General features: G+C 33.4%; 2 protein-coding genes and 1 long non-coding RNA gene across 10 annotated transcripts; 2 read left to right on the top strand and 1 right to left on the bottom strand.

Moving 5' to 3' along the window:
* Positions 1-707: 707 nt before the first annotated feature.
* LOC140808654 (uncharacterized) lies at positions 708-3,344 on the top strand. The gene is made up of 2 exons (XR_012112988.1): positions 708-805; positions 2,910-3,344. It is a non-coding gene; the product is annotated as an uncharacterized lncRNA (long non-coding RNA).
* LOC140808653 (phosphoglycerate mutase-like protein 1) lies at positions 3,038-18,191 on the bottom strand. 6 transcript variants are annotated; one of them, XM_073165799.1, is made up of 10 exons: positions 18,128-18,191; positions 7,813-7,874; positions 7,549-7,656; positions 7,367-7,458; positions 4,748-4,910; positions 4,281-4,355; positions 4,092-4,180; positions 3,875-3,994; positions 3,438-3,482; positions 3,038-3,351 (listed from the first exon to the last, which is right to left on the bottom strand). In XM_073165799.1, exons 2-10 carry the CDS (start codon positions 7,870-7,872, stop codon positions 3,222-3,224), a joined length of 882 nt encoding a protein of 293 aa, XP_073021900.1. In that variant the 5' UTR covers positions 7,873-7,874; positions 18,128-18,191; the 3' UTR covers positions 3,038-3,221. The 6 variants fall into 6 exon arrangements, with proteins under 6 accessions (XP_073021900.1, XP_073021899.1, XP_073021901.1 ...); XM_073165798.1 differs by lacking the exon at positions 18,128-18,191 and adding an exon at positions 8,750-8,886; XM_073165800.1 differs by lacking the exon at positions 18,128-18,191 and adding an exon at positions 8,750-8,886 and having other exon boundaries at positions 7,367-7,446.
* LOC140808652 (protein trichome birefringence-like 12) lies at positions 13,115-20,555 on the top strand. Of its 3 annotated transcripts, none has more exons than XM_073165795.1 (4): positions 13,115-13,774; positions 14,489-14,626; positions 15,289-15,538; positions 20,248-20,555. In XM_073165795.1, the coding sequence occupies exons 1-4, from the start codon at positions 13,230-13,232 to the stop codon at positions 20,449-20,451; spliced, it is 1,137 nt and encodes a 378-aa protein (XP_073021896.1). In that variant the 5' UTR covers positions 13,115-13,229; the 3' UTR covers positions 20,452-20,555. The 3 variants fall into 3 exon arrangements, with proteins under 3 accessions (XP_073021896.1, XP_073021897.1, XP_073021895.1); XM_073165796.1 differs by lacking the exon at positions 20,248-20,555 and adding an exon at positions 15,876-16,145 and having other exon boundaries at positions 13,130-13,774; XM_073165794.1 differs by lacking the exon at positions 20,248-20,555 and adding an exon at positions 15,853-16,417 and having other exon boundaries at positions 13,132-13,774.
* The last annotated feature ends 550 nt before the right edge of the window (positions 20,556-21,105 follow it).

Here is a 21,105-nt window from a genome sequence, read left to right as displayed (position 1 = left end):
TGTAGAGAGGACACATGCCATTTGACGAGTCACCATTTGCGAGGATACATGGTGAGATATTACGGGGTGAGAATCCACCACGTAACAAAGAGTAACGTTGACTCATAAAAGTAACTATTAAAATTCATTTAATTATGCATATGAATGGAATTACCTTTTTAAATCTTATATTAAAATATAAAAGTGGAAAATTGTATTTAATCAATTTTCCCCATAATTAATCAATTATTACAACTTACGTGTGCTTCTTTTGGCTTAAAATAAATACGCCGTTACGACACTCCATTCATTTTAATTCCACAAAAAAATTTCGTGCCAAATTTGGCATGACTCGTTCATCATGCCGCAATTTGCTAGCAAATTGACTAAATATCGGAAAAATTGATTTAAAAGTAAAGATTATATTAGAAGAAATAAAAATGAAATGTAGTTTTTGGAGATTATATTAGAAAATATATATGATTTTGTTTGGTTTTATTTTCCACGTAAAGACGTTATCATCATATGCGTGTAAATAATGTGTGTGTTTTAAGATCATGGTCATTTTAATGTCAAAATTAGGGATGACAATGAGACGGGACAGGTTTATCTTGAAAGTGTTATATGGACTATACGCATCGTCACTTCAACGCCATGTACTAAATATGAATAAAATTGTGGAGAAAAACTAAAGATAGTTGACTGAAACTAAAATTTAACAAAATTGAAAGATTGATGCCTGAATTGCAAAAACATGAATATATTGACCATTTTTTTTCCTGAAAATGAATTAGACAAGAAAAATCAATTGTTTTCATTTAGGAATGTAAATGAGCCGAGCCGAGCCGAGCCGAGCCGAGCCGAGCCGAACAGTATCAGGCTCGGGCTCGGCTCGTTAAACTATTTGCTCGGCTCGGGCTCGTTACGAGCCTTTGGTTTGAAGCTCAGCTCGTTCGGAAGTTATGAAGCTCGGGCTCGGCTCGGCTCGTTAATGGCTCGTTTATCTTGTTTAATGAGCCTGGCTCGGGTTAGGCTCGTTAAACAAGCTCGTTTCTGCTCAGAAGACCTCGCGCATATGCGCGAGGAGGCCAGTAGCTACGATGCGAGAACAGAGGCACTCGCGCATATGCGCTGAAGTGTGCGCGCATATGCGCGAAAAAACCGTCGCTATTAGCGACGGATTGTTTGAAAAACCGTCCCTGATTTAATCAGCGACGGTTTGTCGCTAACAAACCGTCGCTAAATGTTCAGTATAATTTAGTTTCATTTGTTAATCTGCGCGGTTCATCTTATTACTCCAGCATGAACTTATTTTTCTTATTTTTTTACTTCGTCAACATTGATCTGCCGAAGTCAAATATAATAAAAAAAATATAGTGAAGTTATTGGTAATGTATTACTGAAGTTATTGGTAATGTATTACTTCGTAATTTATTATTGCCGAAGTAAAGCCTGCCGAAATAAAATCCGATTTTTCTAATAGTGTTATAACATTGTAATTTCTGTAAGATACACTTTAGAATTTTGAATAAATGAATATTATATATATATAAATATAATGAATTACGTGGGCCTATATAATTTTGGACCATATCATATTATAATATGATACTATATAATGTATCACGTACGTGGCCTTGTATTTTTGGACCTCACAATGCTAAGGTTTCTTCTATGCGGCGACATTAGCTATCTAGTCGGTTGTCTTTGATGTCTGATATTCAATTTATTATATTAAAATATTTTAATTTTTTTTATATATTTACTTTAAAGTATAATTAATTTCAAACCATAATATTTTTAAATAATAAGATTATATACGTATAATCATATGTAGAATTAATTAGGAGTGAAAGTATATACGCTAGATTCATTGCCGTAGCAGCAATAACAGATTGAAACTTTTGAACTTTTTTCTCTACATACGCTAGAATTAATTTCTACGGAGTGAGAGTGCATACGCTAGAATTAATTTATATCATTGCATTAACATATATTTATATCATTGCATTAACAATCCAACAAATATGAGTTTCTTAAGTAGACTAAATTCATTGTCGTAACAGTAATATTCAAACACACCTGAGAGGCTGAAACTTTTGAACTTTTGTCTCTAATTGTTCTGTCCACTGTATTTGGAGATGAAACCAAACCAGAATCAGAGATAGGGTTCGCGACCTATACGATTTCCAAACTCTCGATTCACGCCTCAATCAAAGTCGACCCAGACGGTACAAGGATTTTCAGCCCTCGGCGCCGGCGGAAGAACGGAGAATCGTCGGAAATCGTACGCGGTTTAGAGATGGACGGGAAAGGGGTCTCGCTACCTATACACGCTCAAATCTACCGATTTCTGCTTCGATAATGGTCGACCGGACCTGGGCTACGACCGGAGACCCTCGACGACGGCGGGCGGAGGTCGGGAGGCACGGATTCGAGGGGAATAGGTGAGGTTACGGGAATAGCCGAATAGGGTTTGAGATTTGGAATAGATGAGGATGAGGTTACGGGAATATGCCATTATTGCCATAACATTCACATTTTTAATATAATTTTTAATTTTTAATTTATTATTATCTATCATACATAATTATTTTAATATTATAACTCATTAATTATCTCAAATTCGAGCTCACGATCTACCTAAACGAGCCGAGCTCGAGCCCGAGCTCGTGAACCACTTAAACGAGCCGAGCTCGAGCTCGAGCTCACGAGCCAGCTAAACGAGCCGAGCTCAATTTTGAGCTCACGAACCTATTATCGAACATGTTCACGAGCTAACGAGCCGAACATCATTAATCTCAAGCTCGGCTCGAAATAAGGCTCGGGCTTGGCTCGATAAGCTTAACGAACGAGCTTTTTAACGAGCCGAGATCCGAAAAGCTCGCGAATAGTTCGGTTCATTTACATCCCTATTTTCATTTAAACAGCCTGCAGAAACCAAGCCCTCAGAATCCAAGTTCAAAGGTAGATAAATCTACTGTACATGCTGAAACACGCAGAGAGATATCAATGCTGCAACGGAGTCTGACTGAATCCATACTCGTGGAGATAGATGTAATGTCAAATGTATGTTAAGTTGGAGAATAAATCATGTTTACAATAATGCCAGTCTTCCAAATTCTACGCAACAAACAATGGACAACAGACCTTGCGATCATAGTCACCATAAAGGGTTCTTGAAATGGCTTGTTAAATGTGAGTGTACTGCTCGATCTCATCCCCAAACTTAATCAAGACTTTCATGATTGGTGCAATGAGTTTGATGTGTCTTTCTTTTCATCCTTTTCATCAGCAGCCTCGCTTGGCAGGTCGGGGCCTGAAGGGATCTTGCCAGGGTAATTAGCCGTAGGGGGATCTGATCCTATCATCCTGCACTTTACGAAACCATTTCAATACTGGAATATGGAGAAAAAATAAAAACCACAAGGAGATTATTAGGTTATGATGGGGTTTACCCTTTGTCCACAATGGTCATCGAACGAAGCTCGCAATTTGCAAAACTGCAGTTACGCGTAATTAACAAGATTAGTTATGTAAGCAATTTTGATTTCTGTGCAGACAGATTATCATATCTATTCTTTGTAAAGAGAAGTTGCTTCTATCCCAAAGGTAGAACTATGACAACCAAAGTCACTGTTGCAAAAACTATACTTGCAACGGTTTTTTCCCCGAACAAATATTAACCACGTTTAAATGTCCCACACGTTCCCAAATACGCATATTTAGAAACTTCGTTTAGGGTCTTATTTGAGCTAGGCAAAACATAGCATCTAAATAGTCTCTCAACATTAGCGAACAGCCCGAAGACTAGCTAGAAATCTTACAGAAACAGATTGGCATGTAACTCATTGATCTAACCAGAGAGTAAAACGATGTTTTTATCAGAACTTACTGTGACGAAATTTCTTTCTTCACCAGAGGGTGGCATTCATTGCCAAAGGCAGTCAGTGTATGAAACAAAAATCCACTGTGGGAAACCACAGCTATTTCCTTTTCTTTCCTAGTAAATAACCTATATATGACGATTAAAATCAAGACAAATATTGGAGAACGAATTATAAATTAACCAAAGGGTCTGATTTCATACAACAAGATAAGAAGTCAGTCACCATTTCATGAAGGTCATTCCTCTGGCTGCAACTTCTTCCTTTGTCTCTCTGACATCAGCCTTCCATAAAATATCTTCGTCGCTCTCCATCTGCCAGGAGAAAGTTCTTTTAATCTTAGATCAGATTAAGTAGCCCATTCATCTCATGCATGTCTATATGCAAATATACAACAGCAGTTGCATGACTTACCAGTGAGAAATCAACTGCTGGAAAAAGATATTGATATTCACTAACACTTCTCCTTTTGTCACAAGGATGAACGCCCTGAAAATAGATTTTTTGAGGAAAGGAAGATCATCCCACAGATCAACAGAACAAGCACAAAGATTTGACCCCATAATTCTTTGTAACCATGTCATATATCACAAACCATGTATATGCCCTCAACTCAAATTGGGATGCCCCGTAGAGTCGAACCATATAATTTTTTGGTGAAATTTTAAGAGCTCACTTTTTCCAATTTTCATATGGCATAAAAGTTAAAACATTAATGAATTCCCCCCGTTACTCTCCTAGATGTCGTAATTAGGAAAATGAGATATCTCTTTGGCATCTTGGGAAACAATAGAAAAGAGTAGAAAAGAGCAGAGAACAAAAAATTGGAGCTACAATAGTGATAAAAACCAAAGAAAAATGACTTTCTATGTCGGATATACCAGATGCTCTCGACAAAGTTCGGCAGCAACAATAGGTGGGCAATCAAGACTTGAAATTGCATCCCGGTCACTGTTTCCTGCATTTGCCACCATCAGTGGTACAATATCCATCCTATCAGAGTAGCCATCGCCACCAAATACCCCAACAGCCGTTTGAATAGTCCTGCAATCATCTCAAAACCGGGAGTGTAATATTATGAACTCTTTACTCTTGCAAGCATCAGGAAAGCTATAATTCTCACTTTTGCATGCCGGACAATGAGAAGATTGCATAAAAATAAGTTTATTTTTTGTTCTCATTATTGACAATGTATCAGTTAGTCAAAATATAACATCGATCCAACTTTCTTCGTAGCTATAGTATTTAGCAATATAGTTTGCTGCAATGTTAGAGGAGTTCTTTTTTCTGAATTTTTTTTAAAAATCCAATTTAAAAGCATTTTAAAACCAAAAAACCATGTTCAAAGTACCATATACATCCATAGTTAATTTTCGTTAAGTTTCTGTAAATATATTGTGTTTCTGTAGAAAAAAGTTGACATAATCTCACAGCCAACATATATACCTCAATTTAAAAAAGTTTCCCCCACAGGGAAAACAAATATTTGAAGGAACGAGAGCATTCAGATTACTTGAAACTCCAATCAGATATATTGATGACATTTGAGTTAATAGGCACCTAGTGGAAGAGGCTTTCCAAAACTCACTTCAAAACAAGTTACTACAGAGGATTCGATAAAGGTGGATTAGTGTCAACAAACATCTAGGGATGTAAACGAGTCAAGCTGAGCCGAACAGTATCAGGCTCGAGTTCGACCAGTTTAAGATATATATAGGCTCGAGCTCGTTTCGAGCTTTTATTATAAGGTTTGAGCTCGACTTGTTTTGAAGTTACTAAACTCGCGGATAGCTCAACCTCGGTTCGTTGATAACTCGTTTATCATGTTTAATGAGTCTGGTTCGAGCTCGGCTCGTTAACCGGGCTCGTTTTCGAGCTCGTCAAGCACTCAATTGAGCTCGAGTTTGAGCTTGATTCAAGCTTGTTAAAGATATAAACGAGCTCGAGCATACAATGGAACATATGTTTATAAACTAATTCTAAACTAAGACATAAAAGAATTATTTCATAAATAACCAAAACGACAAGCCTAATAACTACAAAAACATAAACTGTTATTTTTATTTAGGTTGGTTTATGCGGTTATATATGAATAATGAACTTACCTGGTTTAATTCTTACTTTCGTATATTTGTTTCAAGAAAATTTAAAATATAATGAATAAATTGTTTCATTTTGTTTTAGTACTTGGATTATTTTATTGGATAATTTAAATTTTAATTACCAAAATAATCATTATCGTATATGATTCTAATTCTTGTTGTATATTTTAAATTAAATTTCTATTTCATTTATAAATAAGAATATAAGTATATCATAGTAGTTAAGTTTTAATATATTAACAAGTTTCATTTAGTTTATTTCATTTAACTAAAAGTCTAAAACATCATATATAGTTCTAATTCTTTAAATTGAATTGTTATTTCATTTCATTTATGTTAACATAATATTCGTTTCTTATCTTCATTCTACTCTTGCTCATTCCAATCATTACATAATGAACTTAACTTGTTAAACAAGAGTGAGTTAATAATTCTAAGTTTTAATCATAATAAGTTTGATATCATTAACTTAAAATTTTTACTAATGTCAAATGATGTATCAATTTAGTATATAAATTTATTTAATTAATTGTCATAGAATAACATCCTAGAATTTAGATTTTAGTTTTTTTATTAATATAAATTCATTATACTCTATTCAAAATATTATATCACAAAATATCTTAGTTGTAACAAATTTATAAGTTTCGAGTAATTTACTGTCAGTTGTTCATAAATCATACTACGATTTGGTTTTACAATTTATTTGATTACTTACTCAAAACCTATAAAGTTATATCATTGTTCTATGAATTCTCTTGATTATATATAATTATTTAATTAATTTTTCTAGATATATCAATGTGCCAATGACATTATAAGATTTGGATCATATTTTATTCAACTATCAATTTAGGTAAGTAAATGAACCAAGCCGTTCACGAGCTATTCGGAGCTTGCGAGTCATATAAACGAACATGTTAGCGAACAATAAACGAGTCGAGCTCAAGCTCGCGAACAAACTAGTGAGCTCACGAGCAAAATATCCTTAAGCTCAGTTTTGCTCGATAAAATTGTCGAGTTCAAAATCGTGCTCACTCGATAAGATTAACGAACGATCTCGAATGAGCATTTTACCGAGACGAGCTCTGAATAGCTCGTGAGCAGCTTGGTTCGTTTACATCCTTACAAGCATCCAACCGAGTGGACTGGAAAAATAAAATGAACCGTGTCAATATCTTTCTTAACTGAGTAAAGCAGCACAATGGTAAAGTTATACCAAATTTGCAAAGCATCTGGTGAAATTAATCACTTGCAAGGCACTACGAAGTATGAGGCTTAACATGACAAGCTAAGTGTGTAACTTTCAATTGTGGCATCTCTCAACAATAAAAATGAATCTGCTCAGTATTTTACAGCTTAGGGTACAAATGCACTTTCCCATTTCAGAAATGTCACCTTAGCAAAGGAGAAGTAACAACCAAATCAATTTTCTTGATAAGCCCACTTGCATGAACATGTTTACGCAGATTGTCAACCTGATATGAAAGCTAAAAGCCATCAAATATCAGAGGATCGACATTATTTATTCCAAGTAAAGAGTCAAGCAATTGTAATTTAACAACTGGCACTTTTCCAACCTGCCGCCAGCCCAGCTGAGTAAGATGTGCGTCAAAATATTCTGGTGACATGTAAACTTTATAGTTCTTATCTCCTTCAACATTGTGGATTCCTTGAGCATGCCTAACCTAAATATATTGTTTAATAAGACCACACAATCTCGAAATTTTGAGTAAAATCCAAGAGAGAAGAAAATGTCCGAGCGTCCTTCAAACCAAAGATGCAACATTTACAGATCTTCTACTAATGCAGCAAAAAATGTTCAAAGTGCATTTGATACCGACCAGATGGATAGTTTTGCAGCGGTGCAGTGGAAACAAGCTGGGACAGCAACTACTATCCATCACTGCAATTGGACCAAATGAAAGGTATTGAAAATGTCTTGTGTGAGCAACATCTAATGCGATATAGCAGACAGGTAGATCATTAAAAAAGAAAGAACCCAAAATTCCACACAATGAATACATGAGGAATGGATACATGTTCCTCATTTACAGAAGCTCAATGAAATAATTAATAGGAAAATCAGCTTAAGATTGTGGTTGCATCAAATTCCAAACCTTTTACCGAAAGTGATTTTGTTTTTTTAAAAAGCATCCATCTTTTTATTGTTCAAGTAAACGACCATTTGCTTAATCAACCGGCTCTGTCCTTCTACAATAGAACTGAATCCTAGATTAACCTCATGATAAATAGGTACATAGAATGCTTTCTGCAAAATTTGTATAACTCTGAGGTTTATTAAAATCTGGCACACCATAAGTCACAACTGACCCTACTTGGACCAATACCACTTCAAATTACAGACTGAAACAGAAGCAATCAACGTTTTCTTGTAGCCAATCCAAATAATCTGAAGTCCCATGTACAGATTCAGTTAACATACACAAATATCACCAAAGCAAACTACGCACAATTACTTCAGCTAAAATGCAATTCCTCTCGTGGGATTTAAAGATCCTATACAAATAAACTAACTCACCAATACTAGAAGCCAGAAGGTACACCACAAACAAGAGTGAAGATTCCATTCCAGTTCCAGCAGAATCGGAACTCAAAATCATCAAAACATGAAACATAATGCAATAAAGCGGCACACCAAAAAATCAAGAAAACGAACATAAAAACAAGAAAAAAAAAAGCAACGAGAACATAAAAAGGCAATCAACACTAATACCGATACAGTACACTTAATACCCAAAAATCTTTCTTCCAACTTACCCACGAAAGGCAGCTAGAGGCTAACAGCAATTGGAATCTGGAATGGCGAGTGGAAGGGATTTTGAAGTGGGGAATTGACGGAAGGGATGGTCATGTGCTTTCCTCCAAGAAGATGATTATTAAATTATTCATATTATTAGTAAATTAATAAATAATAATGATGATAAATATCATCATAATGATCATAAGAAAATGGTGATAATCTATCTAATTTTTTAAGATTACAATAAAATTAAAAAAATAAGCATACTAAAAAAATCACTAATTATAAAAAATGAGTGAGTCTCATTTGAGACTGTCTCACGTGAGACCGTCTCGGGTCAACCCTACCCATATTCACAATAAAAAGTAATACTATTAGAATAAAAAAATAATACTTTTTCATGAGTGACCCAAATAAGAGATCCGTCTCACAAATGTGATCAATGAGACCGTCTCACACAAGTTTTTGTCATAAAAAATTCACTCCTAAAATTTTTAAATCTTATATAAATTATAAATAATTTAATACACTAATTGATTTAACACAAAAAATAATTTATTTTTTATCCGTAAATGAAAGTTGCATTACTCAATAAAATAAGATTATAAATACAGTAGACAAACTCAAACGAAAAAACCAACAAATATCTACATGTTTATGACTTTATGTCACCTACATTAAATTTCATGATGATATAGATTATTTATACAATGAAAAACACGTATTTTAATTCTAACACTTGAGCCTTCACAACAAAAAAATAAAAAGAAAAAAAATATATTCTCATAAAACTTTGAAAACAAAAACTTGTGTGAGACGGTCTCACGTGTAGTATTTTGTGAGACTGATCTCTTATTTGGGTCATCCATAAAAAATATTATTTTTTATGTTAAGAATATTACTTTTTATTGTGAATATCGGTAGGATTAATCTGTCTCACAAATAAATATTCGTGATACTGTCTCACAAAAGCCATACTCAACTTTGAAAGTCCGCCCTCTTTTTTTTAAAAAAAAACAAATTATTATGTTTATTTTACATAATAAATTATTATATAAGTATATATAACAATTTTTTCAATATATTTATAATAATAATGGCAAAGTAAAATGATTGGTGGTTCTTATAAGAAAAATATGAGTTATGTGAATCTAACCTCGTGAAATATAAAAAAATTAAATAGATATTATAAATTTTATTTTACTTTTATAAAAGTTATATGATCACCACATGCACCACTTAGAAATCTGGCGAGATATAAAATATTTTGATAATATATCAGATATTAGTGATCAAAATGACCAGTGGACAAAACAGTTGTAATAAAACTCAATTTACTACAAGTTATATTTCATATCAATTAGACTAGTTCGGACGTTATCTATGCTAACTGGATGCTGTCGGTTGTTGTATTTGTGTCATCCAGCTCGATCTTACAACATCCGGTTAAAAAAGATAACGTACGAATTAGTATATCCGACTTGAAATATAACTTATAAAAAATTAAGTTTTCTTTCTAATAATTTTTTTACCGGTCATTTTAGTCGTTCTTTTATTATATATCATTAAAATATTTTAACTTGTCAGATTTCAAGTGATATCTAGAATGTTCGTATACTTTTTATAAAATGCTAATGTTTAGATAGCTTGTTCCTTTCTATGATGATCTAGTGACCCAGACGTCCCAACCGCCAACTCCGTTGCATTTATTATTTATTTCGGTCGGTGTCCTTTTGATTTAATCACATTTTGAATGGTTTATATTAACATTAGAAACATTTATTATTTTTAAAAATATTTTGATTTAACTGTTTTATTCTTTTATTTTTGTTTGAATTTAATTTACTCCCATTTTGACGAAAATTTGATTTAATTTACTAAAGTACCGAAAATAATTCATCATTGCCCACAATCAAAATGATTATTATAGAGTGAGCTATTTTTTTTTAAAAAAAAAATTTATTGTTAGATTCTAATCCCTCGAGGAGGAGAGATCATATCATCAAATTAAGAGTTTTTTTAAAAAAATAAAAACTATTATTGTCAAATATAATTATTGATGATTAAAAAGTTGGGCAAGACAACAGTAGCGGCACTGCGCTGGTGCTCCAGTTTTCCCATAGTCATATGTGGTCAACAAACAAGCGATAAGAGGGTGCTTGGAATGTTTTTCTCGAAACTTTTATTGGAAAATCGAAGAATAGAGTGTTGAATGATTATCGAAATATTGTTGTCGTTGAAGATGAGACGTATTTGATTATATTTGTTAGAATATTTGGTGATTGACGAATAACAGTATCGAGCTGTTTCAGGATCCACTCGTTTATCGATTGTAATTTTTGGTTTTCAGATTGTTGGATCAACTCAAGTTGTTCAGACAGAATATCAAGTTCAAGTCGTAGATTATCTGAACTCTAGCTACAAGAGATTATCTGTCATCAGACCAGATCAAGTCTTGAATGCATTACACATGTTTCAACCGTTAAACTCCAACTGCACTCCAACCACATTTCAAATAATTACACGGTATCCTGCCAACTCTGGGATGACAGAAAGTTGCATATTTGTCTGTAACCTATCAGCTTTTTCTGAAGCTAGGAGCTTAGACTCGCAAAATCACAAGGAACATTAAATGAGCATTAATGACGTACGATGACTGAAAACGACGTGTACATTTTATCGGATAATAGTATATATGATCGTTGAAAAGCAAATCCGACTATAAGAGCTTTTCAACTATATATATCAGATTTCAAAGTGAATAACAAGTTTAGTTGAATCACGATTACAAGTTTACATATTTCAAATTTCAATTCTTTCAAAAATTCTGAGTACACTTAAGAGATCATACTTCAAGTTGCTCGACTAGTACACTCATATCAGAATGTATCAGATCTTCAAGTATCACTTTGTCATATCCCAACCAACTCTAGCCGTTCAAGCTGACCGTTGAGTTACATTGTGTTTTATGGTGCATCAAATGTTTTTAAACATTCAAAATTTGTTGTTGTGAATACTAAGAGTTTCAACTCGGATATTGATAAGTCCTACATGAAGTAGGCTGTTACAATTAGTTGTATCAATCAAAGTATTTCAGTGAAATTCTTCCTAAGTGGAAGAAAAAGTAACATATGAGTATTTATCTTCAAACATACATAAAATACTTGTCTGTTTATATTACACATATTTTACTATCTGTTCGTATAGTCGTTTCTTGTTAACTGTTAGTTGCATTATATATGCTTTATCACTAATTAAACAAGATTGTTTCCGCTTTTATTCAATTATAATTCACTGGTCCAACTAAGCTAGTTGTTCAAGAATATCTCTTAACCACCTAAAAAATGTTAAGAACAATTTAATCTTTAGAAAAATTTTAAATGCACTCCTTCTAATCTCTAATCTGATCCCAACTATATTATATCATGAAAACAAATGGGTTGCCCTCCTTAATTCGATGGGAATATCTTGAATTTCTTGGGATATTTATCATACACATAAGGTCTTTTGCACTCATAGGCCAATCTCTGTCCGGCCCGGAAAACCTTTGCATGTCTCCGTTATCTTTTGGGAGACGCCCATAGGTCCTAAAACAAGATTAGAATTTTTCCGATTCAACTTTTTTTCAATACACGCGATAATAAAATATGAATTCTCATATTTGTCAAACAAAATACCAATCTGGAATCTTGTTGTTGAAATCCTAATTATCATAGTTCAACGAGAATTTCGATGGAGAGTACTGTCTTACGTGGTCAGTGTGATAAGTTAGGATCAAACAATTATCATTAGGTCAAAAGCTAAAGCTGATGATAATGATGCAACTTAAATTTTTTAAATCGTACAACAGTCAATACATCACTTTTCGATTACTCTCTCAAAATGAACAATTATTGTATTACAACATGACAGCGACACATTTATATTGGTCAATATTTAACAAAAAATAATTTAATTATTTATTGAATAAATAAAGTTTTTAACATAAAACTTTCAAAATATTATAGTTAAATTAATAATAATAAAACTTAAAATATATTATAATTAATTAATTTTTTTAAAAAATAAATCATTAGGATAACTTTGCTACAATGCATCTTTGTACCAACCTAATGCATACAACAACGAGTAGACCTCTTGTGAGACGGTCTCACGAATCTTTATCTGTTAGACGAATCAACTCTACCAATATTCACAATAAAAAGTAATATTTTTAGCATAAAAAAATAATATTTTTTATAAATGACTCAAATAAAACATCCGTCTCACACAAATATTTACTAAGAAACCAAGGGCTTCGCTAAAATAGCGCTTGATTGGACATGTTCCTAAAATTTTTAACATTTTGAAACGAATGTTTTTGAAATGCAAGTACTATGTTGAACCTTTCTCATTTTATCGAGGTTCAAAGTGCAATTTTAACCTGGCAGTGGTTTCTATCAAACCAGGACAACAATGGTCTGTGTTCAGCTTCGATGGATGCTTTCAATCTTGTGAATGCTAATGGCGTCTAAGTTAATCCCATACCTTATCCCGTGGCTATTCCTTCCCACCTGTATACTCATATTCCTCTACTCCGCCCTCCTACCACTCTACCCCACCCCGAAACCCAAATCTCCCCACCCCGAAATACCTCTCTCACCTCCATCCCCGTGCAATCTCTTCAAGGGAAAATGGGTTTTCGATCCGACTCGCCGACCCATTTACGATGCCACCTGTCCTTTCCACAGAAACGCTTGGAATTGCATCAAGAATCAGAGGGAAAAAATGGGTCGGATCAATTCGTGGAAATGGGTTCCGGAGGATTGTGAATTGAACGTTGTCGACCCGATTGGGTTCTTGAATCTGATGAGGAACAGGAACATTGGGTTCGTGGGTGATTCCTTGAATGAGAACTTTCTGGCGGCGTTTTTGTGTATATTGAGAGTTGCTGATGATGGTGCTACTAAGTGGAAGAGAAAGGGTGCCTGGAGAGGAGCTTATTTTCCAAAATTTAACGTGACCGTTGCGTATCACCGTGCAGTTTTGCTGGCTAAATATGAGTAAGTAGCATTGTTCAAATTATTGGTGAGACCAATTTTTTGTAGAAATGCAAGCTTTTACCTGTCTGAATAGCTATGTAGGAATGATCTGAATGTATGTCCATTTCACTATTTATAGCTAATTGATTCCTACCATGGTGTCGTTTGATTTGACGATGATATTTTATCAGGATTATTCTAACTTATTCGGTATCTTCCAACTTTGTGAACCATGTTCAACCTAGGTGTTCCATTGTTGTTGGAGTTTATTTTCATTAATTTAGTCTTTCAAGCATAGTTATTAAAAGCCCACAGGACGTGGGCTCAAGGCGTGTGCACCAAAGGCTCAAGGTCACTTTTAATTGTGACATCAACTTGGAGAAAGTAAATAAACATTCTTCAGATATTTACATTGTAGCATATCAATAGTTCGATATTTAGGATGCTTCACTTCAATAAAACGCGTCCTCGCCATATGCCTTACGCCACACGCCCAATCTCTGTGATACTTATAAGCCTTAGCGAGTGTTGCTCATCAATAAAGAATTGTTTCAAGAGTATTTTATTTTCAATCTGAAGTGACCTGATTCTTGTAGAAGAAGCTTTACCCTGTTTTTTATTTTCCACAAATCCTGGCCCCTGGGTAGATTGTTTGTTGTTATTTGTTTTTATGTAAAATGTCGTTTCATCTGAAAATGAACTGGCTGCCTCACTAGCATTGCTGATTACATCTAGGTGGCAGACTAAACAGCCTGAGTTGTCTGGTCAAGATGGAATGGAGGGGATGTACCGAGTAGATGTAGATGTTCCAGCAGATGATTGGGCTAATATTGCTGAGTTCTACGATGTTTTAGTTTTCAATACTGGCCACTGGTAATTCTACATTATCCCATTTTCCTTGTTACGTCTTGGAAGGTATTCACTTGTTGGCTCATTTACTTTGCTGCTTGCACATCTCTTAGATGGGCTCTGAATGAGAAAATCTCAAGTTCAGGGGGTTGGGACATTGATCATATAATTAGCAGAAAGATGCAGTGTTGTACTTTTCTGCACACTTTATTTTTTTCCCGAGTTGCAACGCCAACTTGCAACTCATTATGCTTATCCCCTCTTGTTTTCTTGAAGATACATGATTGATTTCAGTAGTTCTAGTGTTTGTGCTTTGTATTATTCTCAGCTTGGAAGATGATCAGCTTCGTGTGAATTTTCCTTCTTTTTAATTGGTAAATAAAATTTTATAGACCGAAATTCCTGTGAAGCTTCTTATCTTAATGAAACTATATTGTGAATATTAAGGATACATGTTTACTCATTTTTCTCAAAGGAATATTCAAACTCATTCGCAGCTGTGAACTACATGTTCCCAACTCCAACTTAAATACACTGATTCATAAGAAAATCTTTCCTTTTTTTTTATGTGTCTGGGGTGCATCTGATTGACACTTTAAAGGATTGAGAGAGCCCATTTTTTTACTCTCACAAAGTAATGAGTCACAAATTACGAACTAAAGAGTTGTCTTTTGTGGCTTTCATAGGTGGGGCGAAGATAAATTTCCCAAAGAGACTCCTCTGGTTTTCTTTCAGGGTGGCCAACCAATACATCCTCCTCTAAAAATGTTGGACGGCCTCAACATCGTTCTTGAACACATGGTAGATCACATTGAGAAAACATTCCCCAAAAAGGCACTCAAGTTTTGGAGGCTGCAGTCCCCGAGGCACTTTTATGGTGGCGAGTGGAATCATAACGGTAGTTGCTTGTTTGACAAGCCCCTCGAGCAAAGCCAGGTACGCAATAAAACTGGTCTCTGTTTTCTTTCCTCCTTTTTGATTGTTGATTCAGATCTGGGCCAAGTGGCACCTATGACCTATTGTCTCATTATTTTTTCACTTGGGGTGTTTTGGGACTCACTTATGGAACCCAGTGTGCCATGTATATCCAAAATTTTAGCAAAGTTAAAGATGAATGAGTCAACGTAAAGAACATTCTAGATATTGTGAAGTGTAAATCAAGAGTATCATAGAAATATCATAAATCATATAAAATGCCACACCATTTTCCTGAAATAAAACCAAGTTAAAGAATACTGATAAATGAGCAGCTTGACTTGTGGTTTGATCCCAGTAATGGAGGAGTTAACAAAGAAGCTAGACAATTGAACCACCTTATCGAGGCATCATTGAAAGGAACAAGTATCAGGATACTTGATCTGACTCACATGAGCGAGTTTAGAGCCGATGCCCATCCAGCAGTTTGGTTGGGGAAGAAGGATGCAGTGGCTATCTGGGGCCAGGATTGCATGCATTGGTGCCTACCAGGTGTTCCTGATACATGGGTCGATATCTTGACACGACTAATCAGCAACAACTTGGAGAGATGATTGGTCGACTAACATGGACATGATTGAAATTTGGCGTTTGCTCTATGCTGGCTCCACAATCTGAACCATGAAAGTGGCAGCAATTTCTGGAAAATTTAGGCCATTTCAATCAAACTTGAGTGGCATTGTTCAAGGTTTTGAGCAGCAAATTTTTTCCCAAGTTGTGGTTTCAGCCTTGTTATTACCTTTCTATAATTTAAAATTGTACTTAAATGCAAACTTTGTAATGATTTTACAGCTGCAGAGAAACAGTAGTGATATAATTTCATCCATAACATTCATTCAATTATCTGGTCTAATGGTTACCCTATTCAACACAACTCACTCGAAGTCGCAATCCTAAGCTATGCTTAGGACTATGAAGAGCACATGCTCATTTTGGGGATAACTTTTTTTAAATCTGGTCAATCATTTTCTTAAGAAAATTATTTGTCTTACGTGCGATAATTTAAGATAATAAATATGAAAATAAAGAATAAATTGGACACAGAGATATACGTGAAAAATCTTTAAAAATTATTAGGGTAAAAACTATGGACAAGAAGAAAAGAATTTTTCTATAATATTTTATGGTGTATAATAACTCAATGTATCTCTAAAAGAGAACACACACTCTCTTAATATAGGAGAACAAAACACCTCAAAAATATTATAGAACTAGCACTCAAATGCTATACGATAAGAGAAACACTCCATAATGAAATGTTTTTATTGTATAGAATTTTCTACACTATTCTATACAATAAAGTATTCTAAATCCCTCTACATTTACGTTCTCTAATCTACATTCTCGACATCTTTCTAGAAAAAAGTTTCTAGACTCATCCTCGTCCACAACATTTTAGATCTTTTTACATTGATCTAGAATACTCAAGTCATCTACATAATGTTCTAGATCTTTTAGCATAAACCTAGAACCGTCGTGTTTTCTTAACAATTTTGTAGAGCCTTCCGCAGAAACTTAGCTAGAACCTTTACGACTTGTTCATGATGTTTTAGGCCATTCTGCCTCCTTCCCGACTTATCTAGAACATGTTAAGATTTTTCAAGAAGGTTTAGGATCTATGATTGACAGCTTCTTTTACCAAGATCTTTGAGTCTTGCACATCGAAACTGTCAGGTCATGCTATATGCACGAAGCCTATAGAAAACTTTCGATTCAGGCAAAAGAGTAATAAAAAAAAAGATTTCGATTGAATGGCCGATGACTTATAAATTATTTGACGTCAAATTTTCAAGTTTATAACGAAATAATTGTGGTTGCATAAAATGGATACATGTTCCTCATTTACAGAAGCTCAATGAAATAATTGTGGTTGCATAAAATTCCAAACCTTTTACCGAAAGTGATTTTGTTTTTTTAAAAAGCATTCATCTTTTTATTGTTCAAGTAAACGACCATTTGCTTAATCAACCGGCTCTGTCCTTCTACAATAGAACTGAATCCTAGATTAACCTCATGATAAATAGGTACATAGAATGCTTTCTGCAAAATTTGTATAACTCTGAGGTTTAAAAAAATATGGCACACCATAAGTCACAACTGACCCTACTTGAACCAATACCACTTCAAATTACAGACTGAAACAGAAGCAATCAACGTTTTCTTGTAGCCAATCCAAATAATCTGAAGTCCCATGTACAGATTCAGTTAACATACACAAATATCACCAAAGCAAACTACGCACAATTACTTCAGCTAAAATGCAATTCCTCTCGTGGGATTTAAAGATCCTATACAAATAAACTAACTCACCAATACTTAGAAGCCAGAAGGTACAACACAAACAGCACAAACAAGAGTGAAGATTCCAGTTCCAGCAGAATCGGAACTGAAAATCATCAAAACATGAAACATAATGCAATAAAGCGGCGCACCAAAAAATCAAGAAAACGAACACAAAAACAAGAAAAAAAAAAAGAGAACATAAAAAGGCAATCAACACTAATACCGATACAGTACACTTAATACCCAAAAATCTTTCTTCCAACTTACCCACGAAAGGCAGCTAGAGGCTAACAGCAATTGGAATCTGGAATGGCGACTGGAAGGGATTTTGAAGTGGGGAATTGACGGAAGGGACGGTCATGTGCTTTCCTCCAAGAAGATGATTATTAAATTATTCATATTACTAGTAACCCATTAATAAATAATAATGATGATAAAATATCATCATAATGATCATAAGAAAATTGTGATAATCTATACTAATTTTTTAAGATTACAATAAAATAACAAAAATAAGCATACTAAAAAAATCACTAATTATAAAAAATTTCACTCCTAAATTTTTTAAATCTTATATAAATTATAAATAATTTAATACACCAATTGATTTAACACAAAAAAAAAAAATTATCCGTAAATGAAAGTTGCATTACTCAATAAAATAAGATTATAAATACAATAGACAGACGAAAAAACCAACAAATATCTACATGTTTATAACTTTATGTCACCTACATTAAATTTCATAATGATACAGATTATTTATACAACGAAAAACACGTATTTAAATGCTAACACTTGAGCCTTCAGACCAAAAAAAAAAAAAAATTCTCATAAAACTTTGAAAACAAAAACTTGTATGAGACGGTTTCATATGTAGTATCTTGTGAGACAGATATCTTAGTTGGGTCATCCATGAAAAAATATTATTTTTTTTTGTTAAGAGTATTATTTTTTACTATGAATATCGGTAGGTTAACCCGTCTCACAAAGCCCACCCTCTTTTTTTTTAAAAAAAAAACAAATTATTATGTTTATTTTACATAATAAATTATTATATAAGTATATATAACAATTTTTTCAATATATTTATAATAATAATGGCAAAGTAAAATGATTGGTGGTTCTCATAAGAAAAATATGAGTTATGTGAATCTAACCTCGTGAAATATAAAAAATATACATTTCTCTTATATGAAAATTAAATAGATATTATAAATTTTATTTTTATTTTTATAAAAGTTATATGATCACCACATGCACCACTTAGAAATCTAATGAGATATAAAATATTTTGATAATATATCAGATATTAGTAATCAAAATGACCACTGGACAAAACAGGTGTAATAAAACTCAATTTATTACAGGTCATATTTCATATCAGTTAGACTAGTTCGGGCGTTATCTATGCTAACTGGATGATGTCGGTTGTTGTATATGTGTCACTCAACTCGATCTTACAATATCTGGTTAGAAAAGATAATGTACGAAATAGAATAGTCGACTTGAAATATAATTTATAGAAAACTAAGTTTTCTTTTTAATAATTTTGTTTACTGGTTATTTTAATCATTATTTTATTAGATATCATTAAAATATTTTAACTTGTCAGATTTCAAGTGATATCGAGAATGTTCGATACCTTCTATAAAATGTTAATGTTTAGATAGCTTGTTCCTTTCTATGATGATCTAACGACCCAGACGTCCCAACCGCCAACTCCGTCACATTTATTATTTATTTCGGTCGGTGTCCTTTTGATTTAATCACATTTTGAATGGTTTATATTAACATTAGAAACATTTATTATTTTTTAAAAATATTTTGATTTAACTATTTTATTCTTTTATTTTTGTTTGAATTTAATTTACTTAGTCCAATTTTGACGAAAATTTGATTTAATTTACTGAGGTACCGAAAATAATTCATCATTGTCCACAATCAAAATGATTATTATAGATTGAGCTATTTTTTAAAAAATATATATATATTATAGATTCTAATCCCTCGAGGAGGAGAGATTATGTCATCAAATTAAGAGTTTTTTTTTAAAAATAAAAACTATTGTTGTCAAAGATAATTATTGATAATTAAAATGAGGTTGGGCAAGGCAACAGTGGCGGCACGGCGCTGGTGCTCCAGTTATCCCATAGCCATATTTTGTCAACAAACAAGCGATAAGAGGGGGCTTGGAATGTTTAATTTTCTCGAAACCCTTCTTGGAAAAGCGAAGAATAGAGTGTTGAATGATTATCGAAATATTGTTGTCGTTGAAGATGAGACGTATTTGATTATATTTGTTAGAATATTTGGTGATTGACAAATAACAGTATCGAGCTGTTTCATGATCTAGTTGTTTATCGATTGAAATTTTTGGTTTTCAGACTGCTGGATCAACTCAAGCCGTTCAGACAGAATATCAAGTTCAAGTCGTAGATTATCTGAACTCTAGCTGCAAGAGAACATCAGTCATCAGACCGGATCAAGTCTTAAATGCATTACACGTGTTTCGACCGTTAAACCCCAACTGCACTCCAACAACATTTCAAAAAATTACATGGTATCCTGCCAACTTCTGGATGACATAAAATTGCATATTTTGTCTGTAACCTATCAGCTTTTTCAGAAGATAGGCGCTTAAACTCGCAAAATCACAAAGAACATTAAATGAGCATTGATGACATACAATGACTGAAAGCGACATGTACATTTTATCGGATAATAGTATATATGATCGTTGAAAAGCAAATCGACTATTAGAGCTTTTCAAATATATATATCATATTTCAAATTGAATAACAAGTTTAGTTGAATCACGATTACAAGCTTATATATTTCAAATTTCCATTCTTTCAAAAATTCTGAGTGCACTTAAGAGATCATACTTTAAGCTGCTCGACTAGTACACTCATATCAGAATGTATCAGATTTTCAAGTATCACTTTGTCATATCCCAACCAACTCTAGCCGTTCAAGCTGACCGTTGAGTTACATTGTGTTTTCTGGTGAACCAAATGTTTTTAAACATTCAAAATTTGTTGTAGTGAATACTAAGAGTTTCAACTCAGGCATTGATAAGTCTCACATGAAATATGTTGTTACAAATAATTGTATCAATCAAAATATTTTAGTGAAATTCTTTTTAAGTGAAAGAAAAAGTAACATATGAATATTTATCTTCAAGTAGTCATTTCTTGTTAACTGTTAGTTGCATTATATATGCTTTGTCACTATTTAAGCAA

Source organism: Primulina eburnea, chromosome 13 (genome assembly GCF_022965805.1).
Source record: "Primulina eburnea isolate SZY01 chromosome 13, ASM2296580v1, whole genome shotgun sequence".
In the NCBI taxonomy this organism is placed as follows: domain Eukaryota; kingdom Viridiplantae; phylum Streptophyta; class Magnoliopsida; order Lamiales; family Gesneriaceae; genus Primulina; species Primulina eburnea.
This window is presented reverse-complemented; position numbering and strand designations above follow the sequence as displayed.